Below are 25,893 nucleotides of genomic sequence, written 5' to 3'. Positions count from 1 at the left end.
CAAAGACAGAAATGGGCTGTGGTCTCAACTCTGCCACTGACTCACTGTGAGATTTTGACAGGTTGCTTCCCCTCTCTGAGCCTGTTTCCTCATGTGCAAAATAGGGTTAATAATGAAACCCATTTCATAAGGTAGTTGTGAAGAACTGTTGACATTATGATGTGAAAGTACAAAGTTTAAAAAATGGCAAGAAAAACCCAGAAATGAGAATGCATGCTGCTTGGGGCCAGTGTCACAGAAGCTTTCATAGTGACTCTAGGATGTATCAATGCAAACACATGTCTGAAGCCTGGATTGGGACCAGAGCGTGGCCACCAAATAGACATGTCACTGCAGAGGATGGGTTGCTGTCCCACTAAAGGGGAGTTGGATTACCAAATATACTTAGGTTCTGGGCCCTGTTTAGCCACTTTCCCATTCAGTAGCTCACTGAATTCTCAAAGTAGCCCTGGGTACACCAAGTACCTACATGCTCACCCTCATTTCTCAGTTGTCCGCGCAGTCACTTGGGTCACGTGACCAGTTATGGACAGTGGGCTGTGAGGAGAAGTGATGTCTGCCAATTTGGGACTGATTCAGTGAAAACTTGATGTGCCTTTTCTATCTTTCTTCCCTTACTGTGGTGACTCTTGTGGCCACGAGTTTTAGCATAATAGCTATGAAATGGAGGGCCACTAGACTTTGCAAGATAAATAAGCATTATGTTTGGCCATGAGATTTTACGATTGTTTGTTGAGGTAACTAATGTCAATTATTACCCTGAGGAATATAGTACCTACTATCATTTCCCTCTCATAAAGGCCAAGTCAGTTGCCCAAGATTACATAGCTCATAAGTGGGAAGAGCAGGAACTCTAACCCAGGCCTGACTTGCATAGCCGGTTTTCAGTAACTATACTTTAATCACACTGTCACTCTCTAAGAGAGTGTTCAGTAGGGACAGAGCCAGAGGGGCAGCTGGACTTAGCAAGTCAGTGTGAAAGCTTACGTTGTAGCCTGAGCAGTTAAGTCACTCACTCACTCATTCCACTTCTGCCAGTGATAATTATTCATGATAAGCAGCTTGCAATGAAGAAAAGGATACAATAGCTCACCTTTGCTTGGCAGAGAATTACAACTGGGGACTAAAAATCTTGCTCTGTACATCTACTTACAAGGGAATAATTTGTCGCAATGTCACCATGGCTCACGCTCTCCTCTTTTTTTTAAATATATTTAATGAGAATGAATCTTTTTTTTTTTTTGTATGGTGGGGGTCAAATTTTATTCTTTTTCCGTGTGCGTATCCCGTTATTGTAGCACCATTTGTTGAATTTTGTTTGTTTGTTTTTGTTAGGTTTCTTTCTTTTTTTGTCCGGGAAGCGCATGGGCCGGGAATCAAACCCGGCTCTCCTGCATGGCAGGCAAGAATTCTACTACTGTACTACCCTCGCACCCCTCACTCTCTACTCTTACCTGCTTTACCCCCAATGCAAAAAGACAATTATTTCAAAGCACAACCTTCAGAATCAGACTTGGCTCAAATCCCTTGCTCAGCCATTTTCTGGTTGTGTGACCATGGATAAGTCACTTTCCCTCTCTGAACTTCAATTTACTTATTTGTAAATTGAGGGTAGTAATACTAATTCCTCATAAGATGGTTTTAAGCATTAGAGGTATTGGATGGAAGGTACTTAGCACAGTGTCTGGCACATGTAAGTCTGTTATAGCCCAAGGCAGGCTCTCAGGAGTGAGACTGGGGGCTATCCGGAGAGGAAATCAGTATACAGAGTCACACCAAGATTGTGCATTTATTTATAAATAGGATATGTAAATATATACCCAACATTTCAGGAACCCTGGAGTCAGAATGCTGCTTTCTCCCTGTTTCCTTCTTCCCCAGGCTCCTTGAGAGATTCAGCCTGGGCTCTCTAGAAAAAGACTTCTGAAACTTTCCCACAGAAAGCCCCCTTGGGTGCACTGGTTGGGCTTTCACTACTTATGTCCACATCCACCAGTCCGCTGGTCATGGACGATAGGCCATGAGCTTTCCACTCAGTCATCCATGTCCAGACCAAATTCTGGATATAAGTCTTTGGTGGTGACACCTCGGATCACAGCTGAAAGAAAGGAAGGAAATGAATGTTAGTGTGTTGAAGTGGGAGGGACCTGTGGTCAAAGCCCTGTCCCTTGAATCAATGACTTGACCCACCCCTGACCACCACTCTGGCTTCAAAGGGGTACTTGCACCTGCACCGTCTTTCTTCTCTAGTTGGCTAAGTTAACCTCCAGTTCCTCCTTATGGGTCTCTCTCTTGTATGCCCTTTTTGGTTGTCCCAAAGTAACAGCTCCCACCTGAGCATGTTACAATGGCTATGCACAGACACTGTATTCAACACTCAACCTGCAAGGACTCACTGAATTTGCAGTAAAATGAAGCTTCCTCTAATCTATTCTCTACACTGAGCAGCAAGAATTACCTGGTTAAAATGTAAATTGGATTGGATTCCACACCTGCTAAAAAACCCTGCCTTCTTGGTATGGCCGATGGCTAGGTCCTTGTCCATTCAGAGCCTCTGTAATGCTCCTCCTGCTGTTTCCCCTCAAACACTCTTTATTTCCATGGGAGGTGTTCTCTAAGAGGCCTTTTCTGATAGTTTTATCTCTCCACCCACCCGCCCCCTTGTTCACCTCAGTATTCCCCATTTCTACTCTTTGTTCCTATGTAGGTTGCAAAAACATCTGCCACTTCCAATAACTCCAATACTGCAGTAACTCAGTTCACTTTGATTCAATTCTGACTCGAACTCCCTGGGAGTTAGGCCAGACTCCACATGGTTAAGGGCAATCCCCCATAGGACTGCCCTTTAGGCACCAGTCTCAAATTTGGGAGCCCAGGTCATCTGCACTTCTGACCAAATGGCGACAAATTTGGGGGCTCCAACCACCCCCTCAGGCTTGATAATGTGCTAGAATGACTCCCAGAACTCACTGAAAGTGCTATACTTACAGCTGTAGCTTTATTATAGTAAAATAATACAAATAAGAAGACAAAAGAGACACAGAGGGCACAGTATGGGATGGTCTCCAACACAAGCCTCCGTGTGCTTTCCACGTGGGATCAGAACATGTCACCCTCCTGGCACAGCAAAGCAGGTTATCAATCATGGAAGCTCATCCAAGTTACAAGTGTTCAAACCTTGAATGTTTATTATGAGTGTTTATTATGTAGGCATGACTGATGAAATCATTGCCCCCATGGTTGAACACACTCTCCAGATCCCTAATCACATGGTTGTCTTTTGCTGTGGTCAAAGACTAAGACTATAGGTATGGCTGCTCCCACCCTGTCATCTCCTTCCATATGAATAGTTCATTAGCTGTGATCCTTGGCCCACCATGAATTACAAAAGATATTCCTACAGAGAAATTCTAAAGATTCAGAGATTCCATTCCCTGCAAGTGGGGACAAAGACCAGCCAAGTTTGTATTTATGCTAACTTTCCTTGATAGCATTCAACATTCAACACATTTTAACTTTGCTTGTGTCTATTTTTTTATTGACATGTACCCTCTCCTATCCTCTACCTTTAAAATCAAAACATAAGCCAAGTAAGAACAGAGATTTTCAGATGTCTCGTTCGCCAAAGTGTCCCCAGCACCCTGTTGAGTATATCTGGCATACAATAGGTAGGAAAGGCTGCCTGCTCCAGGTCATAGGACTGGAAGCAACAGGTCAAGCTGGAGTCTTACAATAGAGTTTATGCTTTTAACTACTAGGCTTCATTCCCCTCACATTTCTTTCTCCTTGGGCCCTGGTAATCCTCCTCTCTTTATCTATCTATACTTCCCTCCTTCTCCTACTCTGGGAACATTCCCCAAAGAAACACAGAGAAGCCCTCCCTGCAGTGGAATCTGGATGATGTCAGGCATTTCTGGAACAGCTGTTAAAACTCATACAGCAATTAGGCAGACAGTGCAAGTTCTGAACACTATCCTGAATGATCACTGGCCACCAAATATCAGAATGCCCACCACTCTGGCCATCCTCATGTCTCCTTGCATCCAGAGTAGGCTGTCCTAACCAGCTCAGACACAGGTACCTGTGGTTTGCTTAAAGCCCTCTGGATAGGGAGTTTCCAAAATACCTCTTTTAAGACATAAAGGGTTGCCTTTGCAGTTTCTGCCTGTTTAGCACTTCAGCCACTTGAAGTGGCCCTGGAAGACAGAGAGCCCTCAGTCCTCAGTCTACAAATGGACAAACCCATTCTCAAACTTCTTTGCAGCTCTGAACCGAGCTCTGTACTAAGCAAAAAGAAACCTAGGATTTCAAGTAAGAGTTTCCTGTGATCAGGGAAGGCAGAGACTGGTGAGAAGAGAGGTGGTGAGGCATTTGGAGAGTGAGGTAGCTGACAAGGATGGGAGGGTTGGCAAGTGAGAAGACCCAGGAGAAAATCCAACCGCCCCTGGGGGTAGGGATTCCCTCTGAGCCCAGGTTACTGATCCAGAGTCCTGCTACTCACCTAGTTTGCCCAGCAGCATCTGGCCTACATCCTTGATCTCATTATACTCGTGCAGCTGTAAAATGTGGTCCTCTAATTCATCCACACTGTAGCCTCTAGAAAGAAGGGTGGAGAGAGGGAAGAGAGACCCCTTAAGATAGCTAATGAGGACTCAAGGCTCAGATAGTAATGAAGCATCTGTTTAAAAAGTGCTTGTTATGGGTCTACTAGGTGATAGGAACTGGGGATATAGTGATGGCAAGACAGACCCTGCTACCATGAAGCTTAATGGATGGCAGGGTCTCTGTCCAGTCTCTTACTCCTGGCAAATGTTTCTTGTATCCTTAGAGAGGAGTGCCCCATCATATTAGTACTATGTGACCCTCACCACAGCTGAGTGGCTCACAGATGGGCACATGATCCAAGCTGTCTAGTGAGATTCTCTCAAATATGAAATGTGGATTTGAAGTCTGCTCAATCTCTGCCATGGGGCTGCAGCATGGTATAATGTAAAATCCAGGAGCTATAGAACATCCAGTTTCCCTTATGCATTGAAAACCTTGCTGAAGAAAGAGACTAGAGTATCTGTGCAGATGGATGCAGACGAAGAGAATGGGAGCCCAAGAGAGAGACCGGAAGAGTGACTGACTCCACTCCTGACAGCTTTCCAGTTTCCAGTTCTGGGCTCTCCTGAGGCCGACCAGCCTCCCTGCCCTGAAGGCCACTGAGTCACCATGAATCCAACAGCACAGTCCTGTTTTTACGCTAAGCTAGTGTGACCAAGTTTCAGTTACTGGGCACAAATCAAAAGTTTTCTTAACCATGTCGAGGAATCCAGCAAAGGGGACTTACTCAGATAATAGTTGGGAGATCTCCTTGTCCAACATGTCCCTCTTCTCTTTCAGCTTCTGAATGTCAAGCTGAAGAGAATCCTCGCTGGCTCCATTGGCCGGGTCAGACTTGGGAGACAGCATCTGAGTGGCAGAAAGTCATTAACTGGACTGGCCAATTATCTGTAATTCTGAGTCTACAAAGTGCCTCCCCCATTAATCACTCTACTTTTTTGTCGTGGTAATAGAAACCTACCTCCCTATTGAATGGGACTATATTTCCCAGCCCCCTTTAGGATTAGATGAGCCCTATGACTACATTCTGGCAAATGGAAGGCAATCAGAAATGGTGTATACAATATCTGGGAATCATCCTTCGAGGCAGAAGGCATGCCTTTCTCTGGCTTTTCCTCTTACCTACAGGCTGGAATGCAGATGTAATGCTGGTGTTGAACAACTATCTTGGAAGATGACATAGAAGCCATACATTGAAGTCATGGCAGGACAAGATAGAGGCATGGGTACTTAGTGATTTTTTTTTTCCACATGGGCAGGCACTGGGAATCAAACCCAGGTCTCTGGCATGGCAGATGAGAAGTCTGCCACTGAGCCACCATTGCCTGCCTCTTAGTGATTTTTAAGTCACTGTTATCTGGAGCTTTCTTTCACTCTCAGGCAAGTCCAATCCTAACTAATATACCTACCCTATTCCTCAATCTGACCCAAAAAATTCCGTTTCTGGTCACCTTCTTGGGTTCTCAAATCTGCTATGTCCCTGGAATTATAATCTCACTGGAGGGCAAAATACTTTCTAGGAGCTAGTTTTATCTTTGTCCTTTTTGTCCCTAAAGGCTGTGAAGGCTAATCTCAAAACAATTTGTTTTACGTGAAGTGTCTAGACAGAAGAGAATAAGGAAGACATGGTTCCTGTTCTTAGATCTGTGGCTTTTAACCAACAAATAGTGACAGCATTATCTGCCAGGCATTGGGAAAAGCTCCAGGAGCTTAACAATGGACAAGGCATCAAGCCTGGTCTTGTCTTCATGAAACATCAAGCCTGGCCCCAGATAGAAAAGACCAAACAATTATGCCCTTCCTCCAGACATTTCCACTGAAACTTGTTCTCACATGTCACTGCATACACTCTGTCTACAACGATAACTCCTCAATCACTTGTTATCCTTTACCCTGACTTTTTATAGCATTATCACCACCTGACATAAACATTTCATCAATGTTACTACTTTCATTGTCTGCCTTAAACCACTAGAGTATAAGCTCCATGAAGACAGGGACTTTCATTTGTTCAAAGCTGATTCCATAGTGTCTGTGACTGTACCTGTCACATAAAGAAGCACCCAATATTTGTCAGATGAATGACATATAATTAATCAACTAATTACAAGTCTAAAAAGTGTCCTGAAGTGGAAGCACAGGGTGAATCAGCTGAGCCAAAAGTGGGGAGAATGCTGAGAAAGCTGAATCCTGAAAGTATGGAGAAGGCTAAGAAAGCTGAATACGGAGGGATGAGCAAGCAAAAAGATGGCAAAAGAAAAGGATGGAAGAAAGGATTCCAGACAGAGGGGACAGTATATCCAAAGGTCCTTAGCCAGGGGACAGCACAATGTGTTTGAGAACTGAGAGTGGTTTCAGTGTGGGTGGAATGGGGTGGGTGAAGGGATAATAAAAGTGCTGTGAAAAATAATAAAAATAATTAACTGTGGTGCCATTAATAAGGAGGAGAGACAGTTTGAGTGACTAGGGGACCACTGATGTGAGGATGGTTGGAAAGGAAAGTAGAGGTATCCTGCTGGCAGCTGTTAAGTGTCCAGAGAGGTCCGGCCTAGAGAGAGATGGGAGAATCATCTGCACTGACATGAGCTGAAAGCACTGAAGTGAGATCTTTGAGGGAGTGTGTAGAAAAAACAATAGAGGGAGGATGGTGGAACCACAAGAATACACCCAAATTCATGTTAAGGAAGAAACAGGAGGCAGAGGAGCCAGCCAAGCAAGCAAGGAAAAACAGAGGAGGATCAGGATAAGGTATCTTCCAAAGAGGCCCAAAGAAGGTATTAGTTAAGAGCTAAGGATCTAGAGTCAGGCTGCCTCAGTTTAAATGCTGCAACTCCATCACTCCCAGGACTGTGAGATTTATAATCTCTCTGGAACTCAGAGTCCTCATCCGCTTCTGCCTCAAAGGTTGTTGAAAGGATTCAGCAAGATGAATCAACCACAATGATTGAGGCAAAGTAAGGGCTTAGTAAAATAAAAGACTTGACTTGTTAGTGATGGGAATGAATGTGCTAGGCAGAATCAGAAGACACAGGGAGGTCAAAGACAATGAATACTGAGACTCTCTGAAAGAAAGTAACATCAGGGTACTTTTAGAGAGAGGGTCAATCAACCTGGTACTTTTGGTGAACTTGTGGCTTCCCACCCACATCATCTGGCCTAATCTACCCTGTCAGTTAGCCCTTGCCTCTGACTTCACTACCACTGGGGAGCTCTCACTGCACTCCTAAGTCTGGGCTCCTCCTCACATAAATGTGCTCATATGGTCCTGGAATTCTGCCTGTTCATCATCCTCAGCCTGTGCCTCCTTGGGAGGCAGGGACTACCGCATACACTTGCATCCCTGATGCCAGCCTCAGAGCAGTTGCTTAATCAATGTTGAACGCATAAATGTGTACCAAGTATTTCACAGTCTAACTTGAGAGTGGGGGAAGTGGTGGGAATCCCATGGGGCAGGGGTGGGGTGGGGTGGGGGAGATAAGGGGAGAAGGCAAAGGAGGTCATGTTTTGGGGGTGGTTTGCTAGAGAAGAGGAGACAATTGCAGCTATGCCTGTTCCCGACAGAAGAGTTTTGGGTATGTTTAAAGGTAGGGCTGGGTGAAGGGAGAAACCAGTGAGCAGGTGAGTTGGCTGGTGCCAGAGACCAGCAAATACATCTGGGAGGCAGGGAGAGGGCAGGGCGGAGGGGATTCCAGCCACTAGCACAGAATTTGGCTTCTGACAGGACAGGACAATGATTCCCCCCCCCAAACTTAGCAGACAGGAGGAAAAAATGTGTGTAGGGGTGAGAAGATGAGGGATTGAGAAATACCCTGGAGTTTCTCGGCAGAATAAGGTCTGAGAGGGAAGATCTTTGCCTTTCTTCTGGCCGAAGCCAGTCGGTTCTGTCGGGTTTCTTCCGACCCCGCGGGGAAGGGAGGGGGACGGAGGGTGGGGCCACATCATCCAGTCCCAGCAGCCACTGCGAACCAACCGCTGGATGAGGGCTAGGAGTAGATCACCTGCCGCTGAGGACGGAGAGGAGGGCAAGAGGTAGTTAGGTACGAGTGTAGGGGGGGCGGGGGCACAGACATACTCACAGGGGATCTGAAGGTCCCGCGGCAACTAGTGGAAAGTCCTGGTTGAGTCCTGGAGAGGAATCTGAGGAAAAAAACTAGTTAGACTTCACGGGTGCTCTGGGAGGAAAGGGTGCTGTGGGGTTGTGGGAGGAAGAGCAGATGTGAAGTAAAAGCGACCCGAACTGGATCCAGCTGGGAGGGGTAGCGATATACTCACGAGATTAGGGTAGGTACCGGACCCTCGAGGAAGGGGAGGGTCCCAGATGGGGAGGGAGTGTCTGGTGGGGCGGTGGAGCGGGGTTTTGAGAGGGTGAGAAAGTCTGGAACCGTTGCGGAGTCAGGAGAAGGGCTGTGAGGGATTGAGCCTTCCCCTTTCTCCGCTCCTCGCCTACCTCCTGAGCCCAGGAGTCCGGGGTCCCCGGCTAGGGGGAGTCTGCGGTGGGGGAGGGTCCAGGACTAGAGCTGGAGATGGGTCTTAGATCTGAGGAGTAACGGTAACCCGGAGTGGGAAATGAACCGCCATAATGAGACCTGCGCGCGCACCCTGGAAAGGCGGGTCCGCCCCACCTCAGAGTAGGAGGAGGTAGCGGTTGCGCCCCGCCCCCAGGGTGGGAGGAGACGTCTGTTGGGCCCCGCCCCTCCAAGGCGGGCGGAGACAACGGTCGCGCCCCTCCCCCCAAAGTGGGCGGAGACGTGACTCCGCGAGGATCTTTCATTGTGAGCACACCCTCCCGGCCACGCCCACAGTGATATGGCCCCGCCCCTTTCCGTGTCATCTTTCTCCTCGCCCAATGGACGGGGAGATTTAGGCCACGCCCACATTCTATGCTGCTTAGTACCTCCCTGGTCCCTCCCTTCCCTGGCTCAGTCACACATCGGCGCGGTAGCTAGCGGAAGCGATTTCGCAGTGGCTGCTGGGATTAGATGATGTGGCTCCCCCGTCCCCCTCCCCTTCCCGAGATGTCGGAAGAAACCCGACAGCAGAAATTGGCTTCGGCCAGAAAGAAGGTAAAGCGCGCTGGGTCGCGGCTCCCGACCCAGCCCGGAGGCCCCTCCGACCCACCACACGGTGACCAGAGTCTGAACTGCCCCTGAGGCAAACGGGAAGAGCCCCTCGGCTCCCCTTGGCGCCCCTCTCGTCTTTTCAGCCAGTCCCGCCCCCTCGGCTGCCTAGCTCCCGCCCTCGCCCGTCGCTCCTGGGTGACTTTGGGCCGGTGACCCCCAGGATCCCTGCTCTGAGCGGGGCTCTCGGGTCCTGCTGCCCAGAACCGAGCCACCGTGGGCTCTTGGCCAGCTTGGGTTCCCGGTCTCCTGGGACCTCGGTCCCGGCGCTGGTCTCCCCTCCCCCACCGCCGAGCGGTGACTCGGAGGAGGGTAGGGAGAGATGGAATGCAGTTACGTCACAGTCCCCCTCGGAGCTGTCATTATCGCCATGGGACCAGCCTTTGATCTTCCGATCCGATCCCCAGTGTTCACCCCTTTCCGGCTTCTCTGGTCGCGGAGCAGATTACCAGCTTGAAGGGAACTCGGGACTGTGGGACATAGGCAGAGAGGTTTCAGGCTCCCATACTTTGGCTATACCGCATCCTTAGACATTGACAGCCCACACTTCACCGCTGATCTCAAAATGTTTACAACATCGCTTGGTGACAAGGGGAGAGCTTACTGTTGGCTTTTTCTCCCAGGCTTCTACTCTCCAGAGAGACTTTGAAATATTTCTTGTTGTCTACCTCACATTCTAATACCCTAAGATTCTGGGACCAGACTCCCCCTCATTTGATGCTCTTTAGAGTAAGATCTGCTTATCTTCTGTGCTATAGATCCTGGGAAAATGCATGAATTTCACTATTGGGAATCTTCTTCATGTCATCTTCTTGACTTAGGGTTCTCTGAAGTGTGCTTACTGTATGAAGTATAGAAAGGATCCCTATATCTAATTTCTAAATCATACAGTGTATTGGTCTTGCCCATTTAATAATTACTTTTCGATGTCCATCTCTGGTTTTTCCCCTTGGCAGCTATTGATTATGGGAGAACCCCAGAACTTCTAAGTCAAAAATTTAAATAACTTTTTTTTAAGCCATGTTACCTATCACTTGACTTTTTTGAGTCCATTTCTTCGGTAATTAAACGAAAATTATACACCCTGTAGAGTTGGTGTGGCATTAAATCAGATTGCATCCAGGGGCTTAGATTTCTCATGAGCGTCTCTCCTTTTCCTTTCTGCAGTTACGCGAATTTCAGATGAAAAACAATCTTCCTGTTCCTCCAAGAGTGAAGAAAAAAAAGATAGAAAATGGTCCTGAAACACCAACTTCTGATGACCACTCACCTGAGGATGTGAGTCTTGGCTGGCCAGGCTTCCGGGGATAGGGATGCAGAAAGAGCAGTAGAGGAGAAGGGTTAAGATTATGGAAGAGGAAGTATTAAGTGCTAGTTAAGAATTCTGACTTTGTCTTCCTCTGCTAAGGATGTGGTTTTAGAAAAATTGTTCAAGCTCTTTGGGACTGTTTTTGCACATCTGTAAAATAGAGATACTGTTTTATTTATATATTGTGAAGTTTAAATGAGAATTGTTGCTGTTTTTATAAAAGTCCTTAAGTACAGGGTCTGGTACAGAGTAAATATTCAATAAATGGTAGTTTCCATTTGACCTGTTGCTCTGGTGATTTTCCTCATTCCCAGCCTCAGTGAGAAGCCAAGCTGATGAGAACAGCCACTTGCTGTCAGGTTCTCCCTTTAGAAAGTCCCAACAGAGCCCCAAGGTGTGATGAAGAAAGCCCCAGCCACTAGGATTAGGAGAAGGTCTGAGTTCCGAGTCTCTTTGCCACCAGTTTGCCTTCAGAAAATCTCTTCCTCCCCTGAGCCTCATTTCCTCATCTGTAAGATGATATTGCTGGACTAGAGCAGCATCTTTCAAACTTTTTTTAGCTGTAGCTCCCTTTGTTCAAATGAACCCTTACTCAAAAGTGTGTTTCCCCCCCGTCTATGTGACTGCTTAATTTAGTGAACTTCTCCATTTATTTGTGTACATTGATTTCTGCCTCTGGCAAGACAGCAAGTGGCTGTTTGGAAGGACGGCACAGCCTGCGGTATTGATCCCCTCCTGTATCTTCTTCAGCATCCCATTTCCCTGAACCCACCTCTTCTTCGCTGTCCTGACTCTTACCTCTTTCTAAGTCACTTCTCTCTTTCTCCCCCCTCCCCCTATTTTCCTCCTTTGCTGCCTGTAGATTCAGGACTTTCTGAAGGTGTTGGTGTCCGACCTTAACCGCTCCAATGGGGTAGCACTACCCTCATTGGACAAGTGGAAGGTGAGGCAGTGCCAAGACCCCCTCTCTGGCTTGCTCTCTCCGCCTGTGCATGCTCCTGAGGCTTTTCTGGTTTGGGGAATTCTTTACTTCTAGCTTATTTTATGTTGCTGTCATTAACCTTCAGCCTGCTCATATCTTTTCACCTGCTTGATTGTTTTTTTCCCTTCCCCCAAGTCTTTTATCACCTTGGAGAAGGTGGTAGTGTATCTTAGGTAATTTAGGAATAACTTTCAGAGCAGGGATATAAGCTATTTGGGCCTCGGTATTGAATGTCCAGTGGTGCTATCAGACTAGGAGAGATTTTTTAAAAATCTTTGTCTTGCCCTTAGATCATCTATTCCTAGGGGGCCAGTAGACCACAAAGATGTTTGTGATTTTTCGAATTGAGGAATTCTTTTTGGTTTGAGTGTAGGAAATATATGGGTAAGAGATTATAGCTGAAAGAATTGAGGTTCTTTTTTCAGAAGAGCTCATTGTAAAGGCTGTGAGGTTAACCAAACAGATGAGTGGTTAGGATCTTCTGCTCCCAGTCTTTTCTAAAAATCACCTGAGCACTCAGCCATGTTCATTGGGCCATGCACTTTGCTAAACAGTGGAGAAAACAGATAAACAAGACGTGGTACACACTGAGGGAAGTAGGCCCCTCTGAAGTAAGTGAGGTAGAATGTGACAACATTACAAATGGTCAGTTAAAGTAGAGGTTAGTTCTGGATGGGCTTGAGGATGGAGGAAATGGCATTTGGTGCTGGTTTGAAGGGTAAAGGTGGGTAGTTTTCATCCATGTGGAGAGTGGGGGAGATAGGAATTCTAAGCACAGGGAGTAGTACAGGTAATGACTGGAATCATAAGCTCACAGGGCACCTTCCAGGAAGCCAGGGCCTGGAGTGGTGCAGGGTATCGGGGGTGCATAGGGCTAGGAGATGATCTCTGACCTCTTCCAGATGTGATGTTAGCACTCCCTCCTTAACTAACTTACCTGAGAGACATCTGCCAAGGCATAATAGAAGGGCTGTTTGAGGTTTCCCCATGAGGCATGAGGAAAGGGACTGAGAAAGGTTACTATCAGCTGGTGTTAGAAAGATTTTTTAAATCACAGGACTGTTCACACCCAGTTGGTCAGGTCTATCAAGCTGTTGTGACTTGCCTGGTTGATTTAGAGGAGAGGTGGCATGGCATGATGAGGGAAGCGCAGTGCTAGGATTCATGAATCCATGTGTTTTGCTTTTGTTGTGTGATGATCCAGTCATTTAGGGGATCTGGCACCTCAGGTCCTCATGAAGTTCTCAGAAGCCAGAGTCTTAGGGTCCAGAGAGAAAGCAGCCCTTTCTTCTGACACAGATGTAGCCTCTTCCTCCCCAGGCCCAGCTTCCCTGGGCAAGCTTTAGCCTCTCAAGGTCTTCCCTTGCCAAGCTTTAGCAGCTGTTCACCTTCTTTCCCATGGTGGAGGGAAGAAAGGAGAGCTAAAAAGGAAAGAGGCAGGTAGCCATGTTGATCACATCTACTACTTCATCACTGCCGTCCTCTGCCCAGAAGGGGCCAAGGGTTAGGGTCACTCTGGGGCACAAACTAGCTTTCTGAAAGAATGATGTCTTTCTTCTCCCTGACTTTGGCACACCTTCCTCCTACCTGCTATGGCTGTCACAGGTCAGAGCCTGAGACTTTTTCTCAGTTCCAGGCAGAACAAAGTCCTCCCTCATGTACTCATGGGGGAGGATATGCAGGCTCTACTTTGAGCTTTGGCTATTCAAAATGCTGCAGAGTGGCAGAGGCCCAGGCGAGCCATATCCATAATCCAGAAAGCCTGCCAGCATGTGTGATATTCACTCTCATTGCAGCAACACCTGTTCTACACATCCCGCACCCCTGTGTCCATGGTCTCGTTGCCACAGGATCCCAGTGCCTTCTTTCCTGCATGTCCCCCTAATTCCCTGCTCTGTTCTGTGACAGACGCCCAAAGACTGCACCACTCCTGCTTTACCTGCTGATGACACCATCCCTCCTGGCAGTGCCCATCTCGCCTGTGCTAGTTCCCCATGTACTAGTAGCATGGCATCGCCTAAGGTTTGTGTCTCTTCCCCCTTTGCCCATTGTACCACCGTATCTTTGCCCCTCCATCCTGCTTCCTAAAGGACTATACCTACTTTGGATTTTCCTCTGCTTTCTTCAGGTAGCTAGGTTCCTAGAGCCAAGTGTCCTTCCTGAGAACTATGATGGGTGGGGGTGGGGGTGGGATTAGACAAGACTGAGCTTTTCCTTAAGTTTGGAAGAGGTGGAAAGTTGTTGGAATCAACTTGATTTACCCCATCTTGGACAATTCTTACCAGAAACTGAATGACCACCTCAAGTATTTCTTCCCAAACAGAACTATGATGCAGAAAATGGTCCTCTTACCTTGGATGAAAACAAGTGAGTGCCTCTTACGGGGGCAGCAGTCCCTAGGCTGAGGGAGTTGGGGCATGCCACTGCCCATAAACCTCTCTTTCTCATCAAGTTGCCTTTAGCTCTGACCCCATGCCTCTATCCTCAGGACTATGTCATCTACTGAGAGCCTGCGACAGATTTCGCAACACCTTAATGGGCTTGTGTCTGAGGTATGACAGAAATTGGGGCCCAGGAGTGGAGAGAGGAGGAAGGAAAATTTTATAGAAAGAAGCCTCCCTCGTGGGAGAGAGGACAGCACAGTATGGTGGAAAGATCATGGACCTAGTGACTTGTGGGGTAATGTTTTACTCCTCACTCCTCTGATTCTTCTTTTTCTTACACTATAAAAATGAAAAAGTCAGACCACAAAGTTGGTTACATTCTCTTATCCTACTGAAGAAAAGTACAGAATGAGGGCTACTCAGGAGGGAAAGAAGGAGGGGAAAATAGGAATCATGAGAAGGTGGCATAACGGATTACAAGAAGAGAGGGTCAAGTTGGGCAGAAAAGAAACTTGCAGTTGATGGGGAAGAAAGGAAGCCAGAGGGCTTAGATACTGGGGATGAAGAGCATCTCCATGTGAGTGCTTTCAATCTCTTCTAGTCCTCATCCTACATCAATGGGAAGGACCTGACATCATTTCTTGATATGAAGAATCTAGAGGTAAGTGGTCCTGGACTGTGGCCAAGTGACCCTGCAAGCCAGTCCCCCCCCATCTCCTCCCACAGTGGAAGCTGCCAACTGAGACAGTTCCAGACACCCTCCAACCCTAATGTTGCTCTCTCTACCTCTCCCCCAACCCTCTTCTCACTCCTCCTCCTCTCTGCATGCGCCTCAGAGCCGATACCAAGAACTATCACTAGCCCTGGATTCCAGCAATCTTACAAACAAGCAACTCACTAACAAGATAGAAGAGTTGGTAAGAGTCCAGTGGGGTCCCCTCATTCCATGCGTCAACCCTCGGCTCCAATTTCCCCTTGTGACTATGAAGAAAGGGGCCGGGGCCTCTGATACCAAGGGAGAATGGGGTGTTGGGGGGCCTAGGTCTCAGCTAGAGGGACTGAGAGCACTGAGCTTGCAGCATGGCTTTGTGTTGTTGCCCTCTTTGCCCATTCTCTTCTCCAAACATCCCTGCTTGAGTCCTTCCCACACTTGCCCTGTGCTGTGGCCCCTTAGTAGTAGCACCAGCCTAACTGGTTGTGAGGATCCCTGTGTTCCAGCCCTGACTCAGTCCCTAATTTGTTCTGTTTAACTTTGGACAAGTCACCTCTCTTTCCTGGGTTTTGGTTTCTTGAGGAAGTAGAGTTAAGGTGTCTTTTAACTAAAAAAAATCAAAGATTTAAAGGTCCACTAGAATGAAGATGTTAGGGCATGTGGGGATCTTGTCTATCCTTTGCATTCCTCTATCTTTGCTATTAAGGGTAGTGCCTGGCCCATAGTATGTGCTCAGTAAAGATTGGGTGGGTTGCTTTCTCCTTCTCACCCTCCATTTCTAGAGATTTTTGTTATAGTCCTTTAGAAGAACTCCCGGTTCAGGCTTCAATACCATAACTGTGAGAGAAAACCAAGGAAGACCCAAGTTCTCTTTTCTTGGGAACTTGAGAACAGTTGTCTTTTAGCTTCCATAGGGTCTGAGAACTTTTCCTGTAAAATCCATTTTTGGCTCCTACCTGCCCCTTCTTTTTTGGTCTGGGAAATGTAGTAAAGGAGAACAACCTCAGACACCTGGCTTTGGCTCTCTCCACAGAAACAAGAAAAGCAAGATGCTTTGAATCAACTGGATCAAGTAATGTGATTTCCTTGCTTGCTCGTTACATGGCTGATGGGTTTGGGGGAAGATTCTGACATAAAGGCCCAAGGCTCTTGCCCATTCCCAGACTGGAGAAATAAAGGGCTCCCACCCCACCCCTCTTCTGCCCTGCCAGAGTTCCTGATAATCTGATCTCATTAGTGGGCCCATCCTTGGCCATTGATGGCATTCTGGGGATGTGTCTTTTGTTATTCCATTTCTGCCTTCTCCCAGTAAAGGATTTCTTCCCCACCCCATCCTATAGGCCAAGCAAGAGTTTGAACAAAAGTTTATAAAGGAGCAAGGGGCTCTAAGACAGCAGCTGCAAGTGAGTGGACTTTGTGGTGTTCCTTCATGCCCTAGGAAACATTTATTTTTCCTCTTTTTCAGTACTTATTTAACTTTTCTCTCAAAGGTGCACATTCAGACCATTGGAATTCTAGTGTCTGAGAAGTCTGAGTTACACACAGCCCTTATGCACACTCAGCAGGCTGTCAGGCAAAAAGCAGGTAGGAATCTTGGACAGCCCCTTCATCCTTCACCCTGTCGCATTGTCAGCCCTTCAGTGGGATTCCCTTTTTTTTTTTTTTTTTTTGGCTTTCATCTCTGTACCTCTTTCATTCCAGGAGAGGCAGAGGATCTTGTAAATCGCCTGCAGTCTTCAAGGCAACGTGTAAGTGAGCTGGAGCGGACCCTGTCTGCTGTCTCCACTCAGCAGAAGCAGGCAGACAAGGTGAGCCCCAGCTTTTCCAATGGGAATGATATTTCTGCAATTCCATTTACCTGCTCTAAATTAGTTCACTTTATCTGCCTCTTGCATCCTTACCGAATTCTTATTGAAAAAGAGAATATGGATTGGAAAAACCTTGAAAAAATGTAAAGTATGGTTTGGGTGAGAAAGTGTACAGTTATTGTTGCTGTTGGTATTAGCATAGAAACTGCATCTTAGGCTTGAGAAATGCTGACTTAACCTTTCTGTGTTTGTAGACCAACAAAGATCTAACCAAAGAACATGATAACTTGAAAGTAGAGTTATATAAACAAAGGTAGGTTGGGGGAAGGCAGGTTGGGGGTGGTAGATGGTAGGAAGTGGAAGGACTACAAGTGGGCACGGTGAGGAGAATATGGATTTGGAAGTGTGCAGAGCCAGGCTAGTCCCAGCTGTGCCACCAGCTCTTGCTGTGGCCTTAGACAACTCATGTCCTCCCTGGCCTGTCACTTGTGACTCTCTTGATTTCTGGGGTCACTTTCAGGGGCACAGTTCAATGGTTCTGTGCTGAGGGCAGGTGGGTTGGTCACCAAAGTGTTCCTTTCTGTTCCTTATTTGTGCCTTTCTGCACTGCCACTGGCCATAGCAAAAGCAATGAGGACCTGAAGCAACATAACTCAGAACTAGAAGAGAAACTTCGGATTTTGCTCACGGAGAAGTCAACCATGCAGCATGAGATGGAGGAGCTGCACAAGAAGCTGGAGATGATAGAACTTGTAAAACCGGTGAGGGGCTGGGAGCCCTAGGGAATCCAGGCCTCATCCAGCTGGGCCAGGGTACTAGGGGATCATCCTGGTCTTCAGCCAAGAGTTGGGAACTTTAGATCCTTACACTGGTCCTGCTATAGAATCTCCATAGATCGATTAAAACCCCACAGATGGTGCCCTGCCCAGAACTGTGGAGTCAGAATCCCAGGAATAGGGCTTTTAATTAAAGCAGCCTGGTTGAAAGCCATCATTTTAGAGGTTATAAATTTGGCCCAGGAGTCTATTTCCCCTTGGGCCCAAGCCAACACTTTGGCTAGTAACAACCAGGTAGTCAGGCTGTTGGGTCATAGAGCTCTTCTTCTCCAGTATTACTCACACTGAACAATACTCCATCTTCATTACATGAAACCTCCCTCATGGGAGAGAGGATAGCACAGTACGGTGGATAGATCAGGGACCTAGTGACTTGCGGGGTAATGTTTTACTAGTCACTCCTTCGCTGATTCTTCTTTTTTTATACTATAAAAATGAAAAAGTAAGACCACAAAATTGGTTACACTTCCCTCTAGAGCAACACAAGAAAAGTCTAATTTATTCCCGAAGGTAGGCCTTCAGATACTTAAAAGGGGCTGTGAGTGGGTTCTTTTGTCTTCTCTAAGATATTTTCTGAGCTAAACAACCCCAGTTCCTTTATGTAAGAATTTAGTTCTTAAAAGTAAAACCTACGTACATGAAAATAATAACAAGGGGGTAGAAAGCTTTATTGACCCTGAGTTTAGGCTAATCCTAGCTCAAACTTTTGTTGTGGAGGAAGGAACATTCTGTTGAACAGTCTAGGCTCCTCAGATCCAACCTTGTATTTCTTCATCCAGTTACCGCTGCAGCCTGGAGATCTTAAGAGCAGCCAGCAGTTACAGCAGGCCCTGGAGGAGCGGGCACAGCTGGAGCTACATGTGGGACAGGTGAGGTTTTACAGAGGGAGGGGCCTGGGAGGAGAACGCCAGGTGACTGGGAGCAGGTGAGGTCCAGTGACAGCTCTCCTAACTTTGAGGCCCATTCTTGCAGCTAACAGAAACTCTGAAAAATATGCAACTAGAGAGAGACAGATTTGCAGAGGCTCTCAGTAAAGAGCGTGCCATTTGGCAGGAGCAGGTGCAGCAGTTTTCAGAACAGGTAAGGTTTGACCCTACACACGCGTGCGCACACACACACGCACACACACACACACCCTCAGAGGTCACTTGATCTTTCTAGGCTTCTATTTATACAACTGTAAAATGGGAATCATCTTACTTGCTATGTTGTATGGCCAAGGGAGGTTGTGTGTTTTGTGTTTTGTTTTTTTGGAGGTGGGGGTAGGAAGCAAGGTGATAAAGTTCCATTCCCCATCCTATCCATTCTTCTATCTGCCTTCTTCCATATTCATATATTCCTCCTCCCTGTGCTTTGGACAGATGAGAACACTGAGAGAGGAAAAGGAGCGTAGCGTGAGTCAGGTGCAGAAATTGGAGGACAATTTGATTAAACTGAAGAACGAGATAGGTAGGCTGGGTCTGGAGTGATCTGGGAGCAGAACTGGTATCAGAGGGCTGGTGCGGGATGGCATAGAATGTCCCTGGGCGGTGGGATTTGAAGGGCATTGTGGCAAAGGGGGAAGAGTTTTGTCTGTACCAGGAATTGGCACTGACTTGCTTTGTGGCCTTTGGCAAGTCTCACAATTTCTCTGAGCTTCAGTGTCCCCATCTGCTAAAAGGGGATGGAGTACCCACTGTCAACCATCCTGAGTTGCCTTGGGCATAAAAATATAAAGAACTCTTTTTGAAAGTGGCTTGGAAGATTAAATATCATATGGGTGTGGGGAATTATTAGCAAGGAAGCCAGGGCTTGGGGTGAGGAGCATGGATTAGGAGCTGTGGACCAAGAAGAGGATTTGTAGAGACTATAGAAGTGAGAAGCCCTTGTTATATGCTTCTTTTCTCAGCTGCACCCCCACCCCAGAATCCCCCAGCTGTGCCCTCCGAGATGGAACAGCAGCTGCAAGCAGAAGCTAGCAAGCTGCAGAAGGAGCTAGAGAACCTGGCAGGGCAGCTGCAGGCCCAGATGAAGGACAATGAGGGCTTAAGTCTCCTGAATCAGGAGCAGGAGGTGAGGCTGCTGCAGCTGGAGCGGGAAGCTGAGCTCTGGGGCGAGCAGGCAGCAGAACGGAAGCAGATTTTGGAGACTATGCAGAGCGACCGCGTCACCATCAGCCGCGCTCTTTCCCAAAACCGTGAACTCAAGGGGCAGCTGGTTGAACTACAGAATGGCTTTATCAGGCTGGTACGTAACCCTCCCTGGCTTGCCGGCCCTCCTCATTTCTTACATGCCATGTCCTTTGGTGTAGGATAAAGCATTTGACCCTTCTGTGCTTTTGTTTTCCCACCTGTAAAATGGGATGTGTTAGATGTATAGAACTCCATGTAGAATGGTTCCTATGGGAGAGCCCTGCTCAGATGTTAAGCGGGCTGAGGGGGGCTATTTTCCAACCTATCTCTACCCTTAGCTGAGCTGTGAGGTGGACACCAAGTTCTGGGGTTTCCAGCTGCATTGGGTGGCTGCTAATTACTTCTCTCTGTTCAGAGCAATGAAAATATGGAGGTAACCAGTGCCCTGCATTCAGAACAGTATGTGAAGAAAGAGCTGGCCAAGAAGCTGGGAGACCTGCAGGAAAACCTGGCAGAACTCAAAGAGACGGTAACCCCTGCCCCTTTGGAGAAATGCTTAGGAGACAGGCACCATGTCCTGGAGAGGAAGGGGGGTGGGGTGGGAGTGCTTGGGACAGAGATGCAGTTGGGTTCTAGGGCCAGGACAGAGAGCCAGCTTTGGAAGACAGGTGACCCTAGAGTCCTTCAGAACCTGGAACTATTCATTACTTCAGGCTGTCTGACTTTGAGAGTGGGTAACCCTGGGCCATTCAATCTAGAAGCAGTGAGCTTCTGATTATAGGGAAAGGGACATTGATATGATAGTAGATTGCTTGAATTCAGACCTGGATGCTTATCTTGGCTGTGCTGGTCACTATTTACTTCATCTCTATGCATTAGTTTCCTTAAATTTACCAGGAGATTAGCATTTTCTTCATAGAGGTTTTGAGGCTTAAGTGAGATACTGCATGTAGGGGCATGTGGTGTGCATTTAACAGATATTGGTTGATTCTGCTTTCCATCAGTTTGTGGCCTGAAGTTAAAATGGTAAGAGAAAAGGTTGTGAGGTATGAGGCTGGGGCTCTAGACAAGGAGGCCAGAGGCCTAGGCAGGCAGCAAAGCCTCACTGTTCGTGCCCCAAGCAGAGGGGTCTGTGCCACAACCTACCTTCACTCCCAGAGTTTTCCTACAGATGGAATTAAAAAGCAAAGAGGCCCAAGGTCTGCAAGAGCAGCGTGACCAGTATCTGAGCCACCTGCAGCAGTATATAGCCGCCTGTCAGCAGCTCATGGCTGCCCATCAGCAGCTAGCCACCGAGAAGGAGATGCTACAAAAGCAGTTACTGCTGCAGACCCAGCTTGTGGAAAAGCTGCAGCATGAAGATGTTCAGAGCAAGGCCATGGCTGAGATGACTCACCAGGAATTGCAGGAAACACAGGTGAGGGAGTTGCTGAGTTCCCCTAAGTATGAGGATCTAGTAATCTGTGCCCCTTCTCACTCTTGATTGTGGCCTTTTAGGAGCGCCTGGAAGCTGCCAACCAGCAGAACCAACAGCTGCAGGCCCAGCTGGGCCTCATGACCTTGCCTGGGGAAGGTAAGTGGGATTGCCCAGAGGGGGAGAGAGCCTGAAGAGGAAGAGGGGGACTTTTAGTAGCATAGGATTGAGAAGTTAGACCAGACACTTAAGACAGCTAATAATTTTCCTCTGGGGAGTCACTGACCCAGGATTGCATAGTGAGGCAGTGGCAGAGGAGGACTCTGAACTTTCTTCTGGGGCGCACTCCACCTTGTCGGGTTGTCTGTCTGAGGACCCCTCTGGCTGCTCACAACAGGAGATGCTTTTGACAGCAAGCAAGAACATGAAGAGGCTCAGCGTCCGGAGCCAAGCATCCCTGAAAACCTAGACAGTCGAGAGGCCATGGTGAGCCTGACTCTGCTGCTTCTTCATTCTCTGTCCCACCTTTTGGACCTCACTCTGTGGTCCCTCCTGAGCATCTGTATTACCTCTTGGTTTCCCTGCCCTCTGATTTCCCTTGGTCCCTCCACCTCCCCTGGGAGCCGGGTCAGACACCACCCTAGCCATTGAACAACAGGTGAGCACACTGAGGCCAAGAAAAGGAAAGGGCTTCTTTCAGCTACCCTGCTCAATGTTCTTCCTTAGCATTCCCCCCACAAAAGCACCTCTTGCCTGCAGGTGGCATTTTTGAAATCTGCCATAGCCAGTGCTGAAGAAGAGCGGGCACAGCTGCGGGGGCAGCTGAAGGAGCAAACACTACGCTGCCAGCACCTGGCACGCCAGGTGACCTCATCTCAGCGTGAGCCAGAGGCCCCCCCTCCTCCCGGGACCAGTGGGGAAAGTGTGTCAGGAGAGATTCATCAGGCTCTGCAAAGGGCTATGGAGAAGCTGCAGGTGAGTATCTCCTGACATGGGCCAAGAAGAATTGGGGGTGGGTTGCTGCTGTGTCCTGACCCTATTATTTTGGTCTTAGCACCGCTTTGCAGAAATTATGCAAGAGAAAGTGGATTTGAAAGATCGGGTAGAAGAGCTGGAGCATCGCTGCGTCCAGCTATCTGGAGAGACAGATACAATTGGTAAGCAGGGAGGATAGGCTCCACGGCAGGAAAGCTGCATGGTACATTGGGGGTGCCCCAGTGTCTGAGTCTGGCCACCTGCCCTCTTTCTCATCAGGTGAGTACATTGCCCTCTACCAAAATCAGAGGGCAGTAATGAAGGAGCGTCACCGTGCAAAAGAGGAATACATTAACCGGTTAGCAAAAGACAAAGAAGATATGAAGGTAGGAGGCCCTTAACATCTCTGTGGGTAGGGGCAGGGAGGCAGGGTCAGGAGTGCTGAGCATATATCTCTGTCCAGGTGAAACTGCTCGAGTTGCAGGAGCTCATCAAAGTACTTGTTGGTGAGCGCAACGAATGGTATGGCAAAGTTCTAGCAGCTTCCCAGAGCCCTGCTGGCGAGGCAACAGTGCCTCCAGCCCCCCAGGAGCTTACAGCTGCCAACAGCCAGGGTGAGTAGCGCACTCTGGGAGAGGTGGACAAGGTAGGCAGAAGCGGGGAGATCTCACATGGTGCTCAGAGCTCTGCCTTCTCTCTTCTCAGATCTTCACGAGGTGAACCTGGCAAATGATGTGGAATCTGTAACGGGAGAGGCCCTCCAAGGTCAAACTGTTCCAGAGACTTCCACTGCCCAGCAGATAATGCAGCTGCTGCATGAGATTCAATATCCCCAGGATCACCTTGGACTGGGCAAAAATCCCTGCATCCCCTTCTTCTACCGGGCAGATGAGAATGAAGAAGTGAAGGTTCTGGTCATCTAAGCCTGTCTCTGGCAGGCAACACCCAGGGAAGGGGGTCGGGGGCTAGGTCCCCACTTTTTCCCTACCACTCCTTCCCCACCTCCTTCCCTGCCCCCCTTTTCTACCACCCATTACCCCTAGAGTAGCAAGGTGGGGCCCCTGAGGGGCTGTGTTGAGCCACATAGACCCCTTGCTACCTTGGCCAGGATAGGACTATGTTTTAATTTCTGGGCTATGATTATTTAGTTCCAATAAAAAAAGAAAGAAAAATAAATAAATTAAAAGTATATGTATATATGAAAAAGGCAGGACATTTTCCTATAGAAACCTGCTTGGTAAAGTAAGTCATTTCAATTTCCAGGTGGAAGTATTTTTGAGGTACAATTCAAAAATTATTGGGGATGAGCTGTAGGCTTCCTTCCATAGAAGGATGAGCATAATTTTGTCTTTCTAGAATAAATAGGGGGGTGGGCCTTGGTGGCTCAGCAGGCAACAATGCTTGCCTGTCATGCCAGAGGACCCGGGTTCGATTCCCGGTGCCTGCCCATGTTAAAAAAAAAAAGAAAAAAAAAGAAAGAATAAATAGGAAGAACTGAGCTCATTAACTCTCAAGCCCAGAACTGTCAGTGTGTGACCTTGGAACAAAATGCAGCTATCCAGAGGCTCATATGCAGCCTTTAAGGAATACCAAACAGAAAAATATGGATTATTATAATTTTTAATTCTTTAAATAGGAATAAAACTATGCCTTTTGAGAAGCCCAAAATACTGTTATAAAGTAGAATAAAACATTTTCAATACAGGTTAAAAAAAAAAAAAGGAAAAAAAACAAAAAAAAAATTTTTAAAAACCCCAAAAACACAAAGACCAAAAAAAAAGAGCCATAGGCTCAATAAATGTAGTTTATTTAGAAGGACTGCCTCTTTGAAGGAGCCAAAGCTCACTGGTGGCCTTCACACCCCCTACCAAGAAGTCCCCTGTTCATGGGGACTCATACCTCACCTATATAGAGGAGCAAATTCATTCTTTATTCTGAGGGGCTCATATATCCCCTCTTCAGAGGCACTGGTGGGGACACTGGTACCATTTTCTTCAGCTTCCCTATTGGGCAGTATTCACACATTTATTTAGGCAAGGGCATGGGCTGGTGGTGAGATTGATATCCCCTCAAAGTGTAAATACTGTAACTGTAACATTTTGTATATCCTGGAGGCAGGACAGCCCCCTGTATAATAGTGGAGGCTGGGGCTGGTAAATGGAGTGGTGTTCTGTTATCTGGGGGAGGGGGAAACTTATTTATTGATATATAGTAAAGCACAGAGGAAGGAGGTGGGAATAGGGTCTGTACCTAGTGATAACAACTATATTTATTGATACATAGTAAAGCACAGAGGAGGGCGGCGGGGATAGGGTGTTGGTACCCTAGTGATAACAACTATATTTATTTTACTTTCAATTTCTGAATAAATGGATTCAGCCAACACTGCTTGGCCTTGTGTGTTCCTGCTGCCCATCACTGGGTCCTGTGTTCCAGGTGTGAGTACCCAGATGGGGAACGGGTCCTGCCAGCAGAGGGGGCAGTCTTCTGACTTCTGAGACTCAGTGTGTCTGCGCACATCCACGTGGGCCCTTGGAGGTCTTCCAGGCCTGTCACCTGCACACTACTAGGTGAATGCTAGGGGACACCATGGTATCTGCCACAGGGCTTATAGGGGACAGATCTGTCATAATGGCCAGCAGCCTCACATTTGACAGATGGGATTTTCTAAATCCTGGGGAGGGACGGCAGGGTGCCAGAACCCAAGAATGCTTTCATTCCAGGCTTTTTTCATCTCAACACCCTGCCCATCTCACCTGCACCTGGTAGCCTATTCCTCATGTCCCTCCAGAGTGTGGGCTCCCAGGTTTAATTTGTGATTCTGCCCCCTAGTGGCCAGAGCAAAGCTTACAGGATGAGGACAAGCTCACCCCCTAGTGCTTTCCAAGAAAGGCTTGGAAATGAGGCAGATTTTTCTTGCTACTCCTTACAGCATCTTAGCAATGGCTGGGCCTTCCCAGCCCAATGTTTAAACCTTCACCTGCCCCCCTTAGCTCTGCAGATAACACAAGCCAGCAGAGAGGACACAAATTGTTCTCCATCCAGAAATGGGTTTTATTCTTAGCCAAGAGACAGCAAGACTGGTAGTGGTCAGAGACCCACACAGTTGCCCGTGCAGCACCCCCATGCTTCAAGGGGGAGAGGGACAGGGAAGATGTTGAGAGGGGCTGGCTGTCCACAGGCTGGGCATGACAGGGAGGCTCATTGGAGATGAAACGCTTTGGAGGGGGGATGTCAGGGTGACAGCGTTTCCTTGTAGTTGTGCCACAAGACTCCACAGGGACTGCCCGCTGATTAGTTCTCAACACGAGAGGCAAGGCTGTATCTGCCATATATATATATATGTATGTATGTATATGTGAGTATTTATAGATATTTATAGAATAGGGCAGGAGCAATACCAGAGAGGGGGCATAAATTTTCACCATCACGCCTGAAATGTGTCAGCTCACCACTACAACAGACTAAGTCACAGATGAAGGTAGAGGTTTTGGAGATAGGGGAGCCACTGTCAAGTCACAGAACAGCCATCCAGGCAGGCTTGGAAAGGGAAGTCTCCGAAGAATAGGAGGGATCTGGTTAGAGGTCGAAGGGGGGCCTGGGGCTCTCAGGACGGGATGGACTTGCCTGACCCGATCGG

General features: G+C 47.7%; 3 protein-coding genes across 10 annotated transcripts in view; 1 reads left to right on the top strand and 2 right to left on the bottom strand.

Moving 5' to 3' along the window:
- Positions 1-1,770: 1,770 nt before the first annotated feature.
- SWI5 (SWI5 homologous recombination repair protein) lies at positions 1,771-9,376 on the bottom strand. Its single transcript, XM_077128090.1, has 7 exons — positions 9,228-9,376; positions 8,878-9,093; positions 8,682-8,742; positions 8,414-8,563; positions 5,333-5,454; positions 4,502-4,596; positions 1,771-2,098 (listed from the first exon to the last, which is right to left on the bottom strand). The coding sequence occupies exons 1-7, from the start codon at positions 9,374-9,376 to the stop codon at positions 2,034-2,036; spliced, it is 858 nt and encodes a 285-aa protein (XP_076984205.1). The 3' UTR covers positions 1,771-2,033.
- GOLGA2 (golgin A2) lies at positions 8,555-24,636 on the top strand. Of its 7 annotated transcripts, none has more exons than XM_077146030.1 (27): positions 8,555-8,634; positions 10,890-11,000; positions 11,894-11,974; positions 13,922-14,035; positions 14,337-14,380; positions 14,502-14,565; positions 14,999-15,058; positions 15,234-15,314; positions 16,143-16,181; positions 16,450-16,512; positions 16,600-16,693; positions 16,811-16,917; positions 17,172-17,230; positions 17,540-17,678; positions 18,533-18,622; positions 18,726-18,833; positions 19,115-19,202; positions 19,642-19,979; positions 20,280-20,393; positions 21,036-21,281; positions 21,362-21,437; positions 21,676-21,764; positions 22,038-22,253; positions 22,333-22,435; positions 22,533-22,639; positions 22,717-22,867; positions 22,959-24,636. In XM_077146030.1, exons 2-27 carry the CDS (start codon positions 10,905-10,907, stop codon positions 23,174-23,176), a joined length of 2,985 nt encoding a protein of 994 aa, XP_077002145.1. In that variant the 5' UTR covers positions 8,555-8,634; positions 10,890-10,904; the 3' UTR covers positions 23,177-24,636. The 7 variants fall into 7 exon arrangements, with proteins under 7 accessions (XP_077002145.1, XP_077002134.1, XP_077002152.1 ...); XM_077146019.1 differs by having other exon boundaries at positions 8,556-8,642; XM_077146037.1 differs by lacking the exon at positions 8,555-8,634 and adding an exon at positions 8,663-8,886.
- The window catches only part of DNM1 (dynamin 1), a 51,890-nt gene continuing 50,392 nt past the window's right edge, over positions 24,396-25,893 (bottom strand). For both annotated transcript variants that reach the window (XR_013169486.1, XR_013169490.1), the window contains exon 24: positions 24,396-25,893. The gene's annotated coding sequence lies outside the window, so the exon portion shown is untranslated.

Source organism: Tamandua tetradactyla, chromosome 2 (assembly GCF_023851605.1).
Source record: "Tamandua tetradactyla isolate mTamTet1 chromosome 2, mTamTet1.pri, whole genome shotgun sequence".
Lineage (NCBI taxonomy): Eukaryota > Metazoa > Chordata > Mammalia > Pilosa > Myrmecophagidae > Tamandua > Tamandua tetradactyla.
The sequence above is the reverse complement of the archived record's forward strand: the minus strand, read 5'-3'. Positions and strand labels throughout refer to the sequence as shown.

Excerpts from the sequence above, each read along its gene's own strand:
- SWI5 (XM_077128090.1), bottom strand. The coding sequence starts at position 9,376 with ATGAAAGATCCTCGCGGAGTCACGTCTCCGCCCACTTTGGGGGGAGGG. Across the intron at positions 5,455-8,413 it reads TTCTGCCGAGAAACTCCAGG|ATGCTGTCTCCCAAGTCTGA; the intron begins GTATTTCTCAAT and ends TCTGCCACTCAG. Across the intron at positions 2,099-4,501 it reads GATGCTGCTGGGCAAACTAG|CTGTGATCCGAGGTGTCACC; the intron begins GTGAGTAGCAGG and ends CCTTTCTTTCAG.
- GOLGA2 (XM_077146004.1), top strand. The coding sequence starts at position 9,585 with ATGATGTGGCTCCCCCGTCCCCCTCCCCTTCCCGAGATGTCGGAAGAA. Across the intron at positions 14,381-14,501 it reads CTTACCTTGGATGAAAACAA|GACTATGTCATCTACTGAGA; the intron begins GTGAGTGCCTCT and ends CTCTATCCTCAG. Across the intron at positions 19,203-19,641 it reads TAAACTGAAGAACGAGATAG|CTGCACCCCCACCCCAGAAT; the intron begins GTAGGCTGGGTC and ends TTCTTTTCTCAG.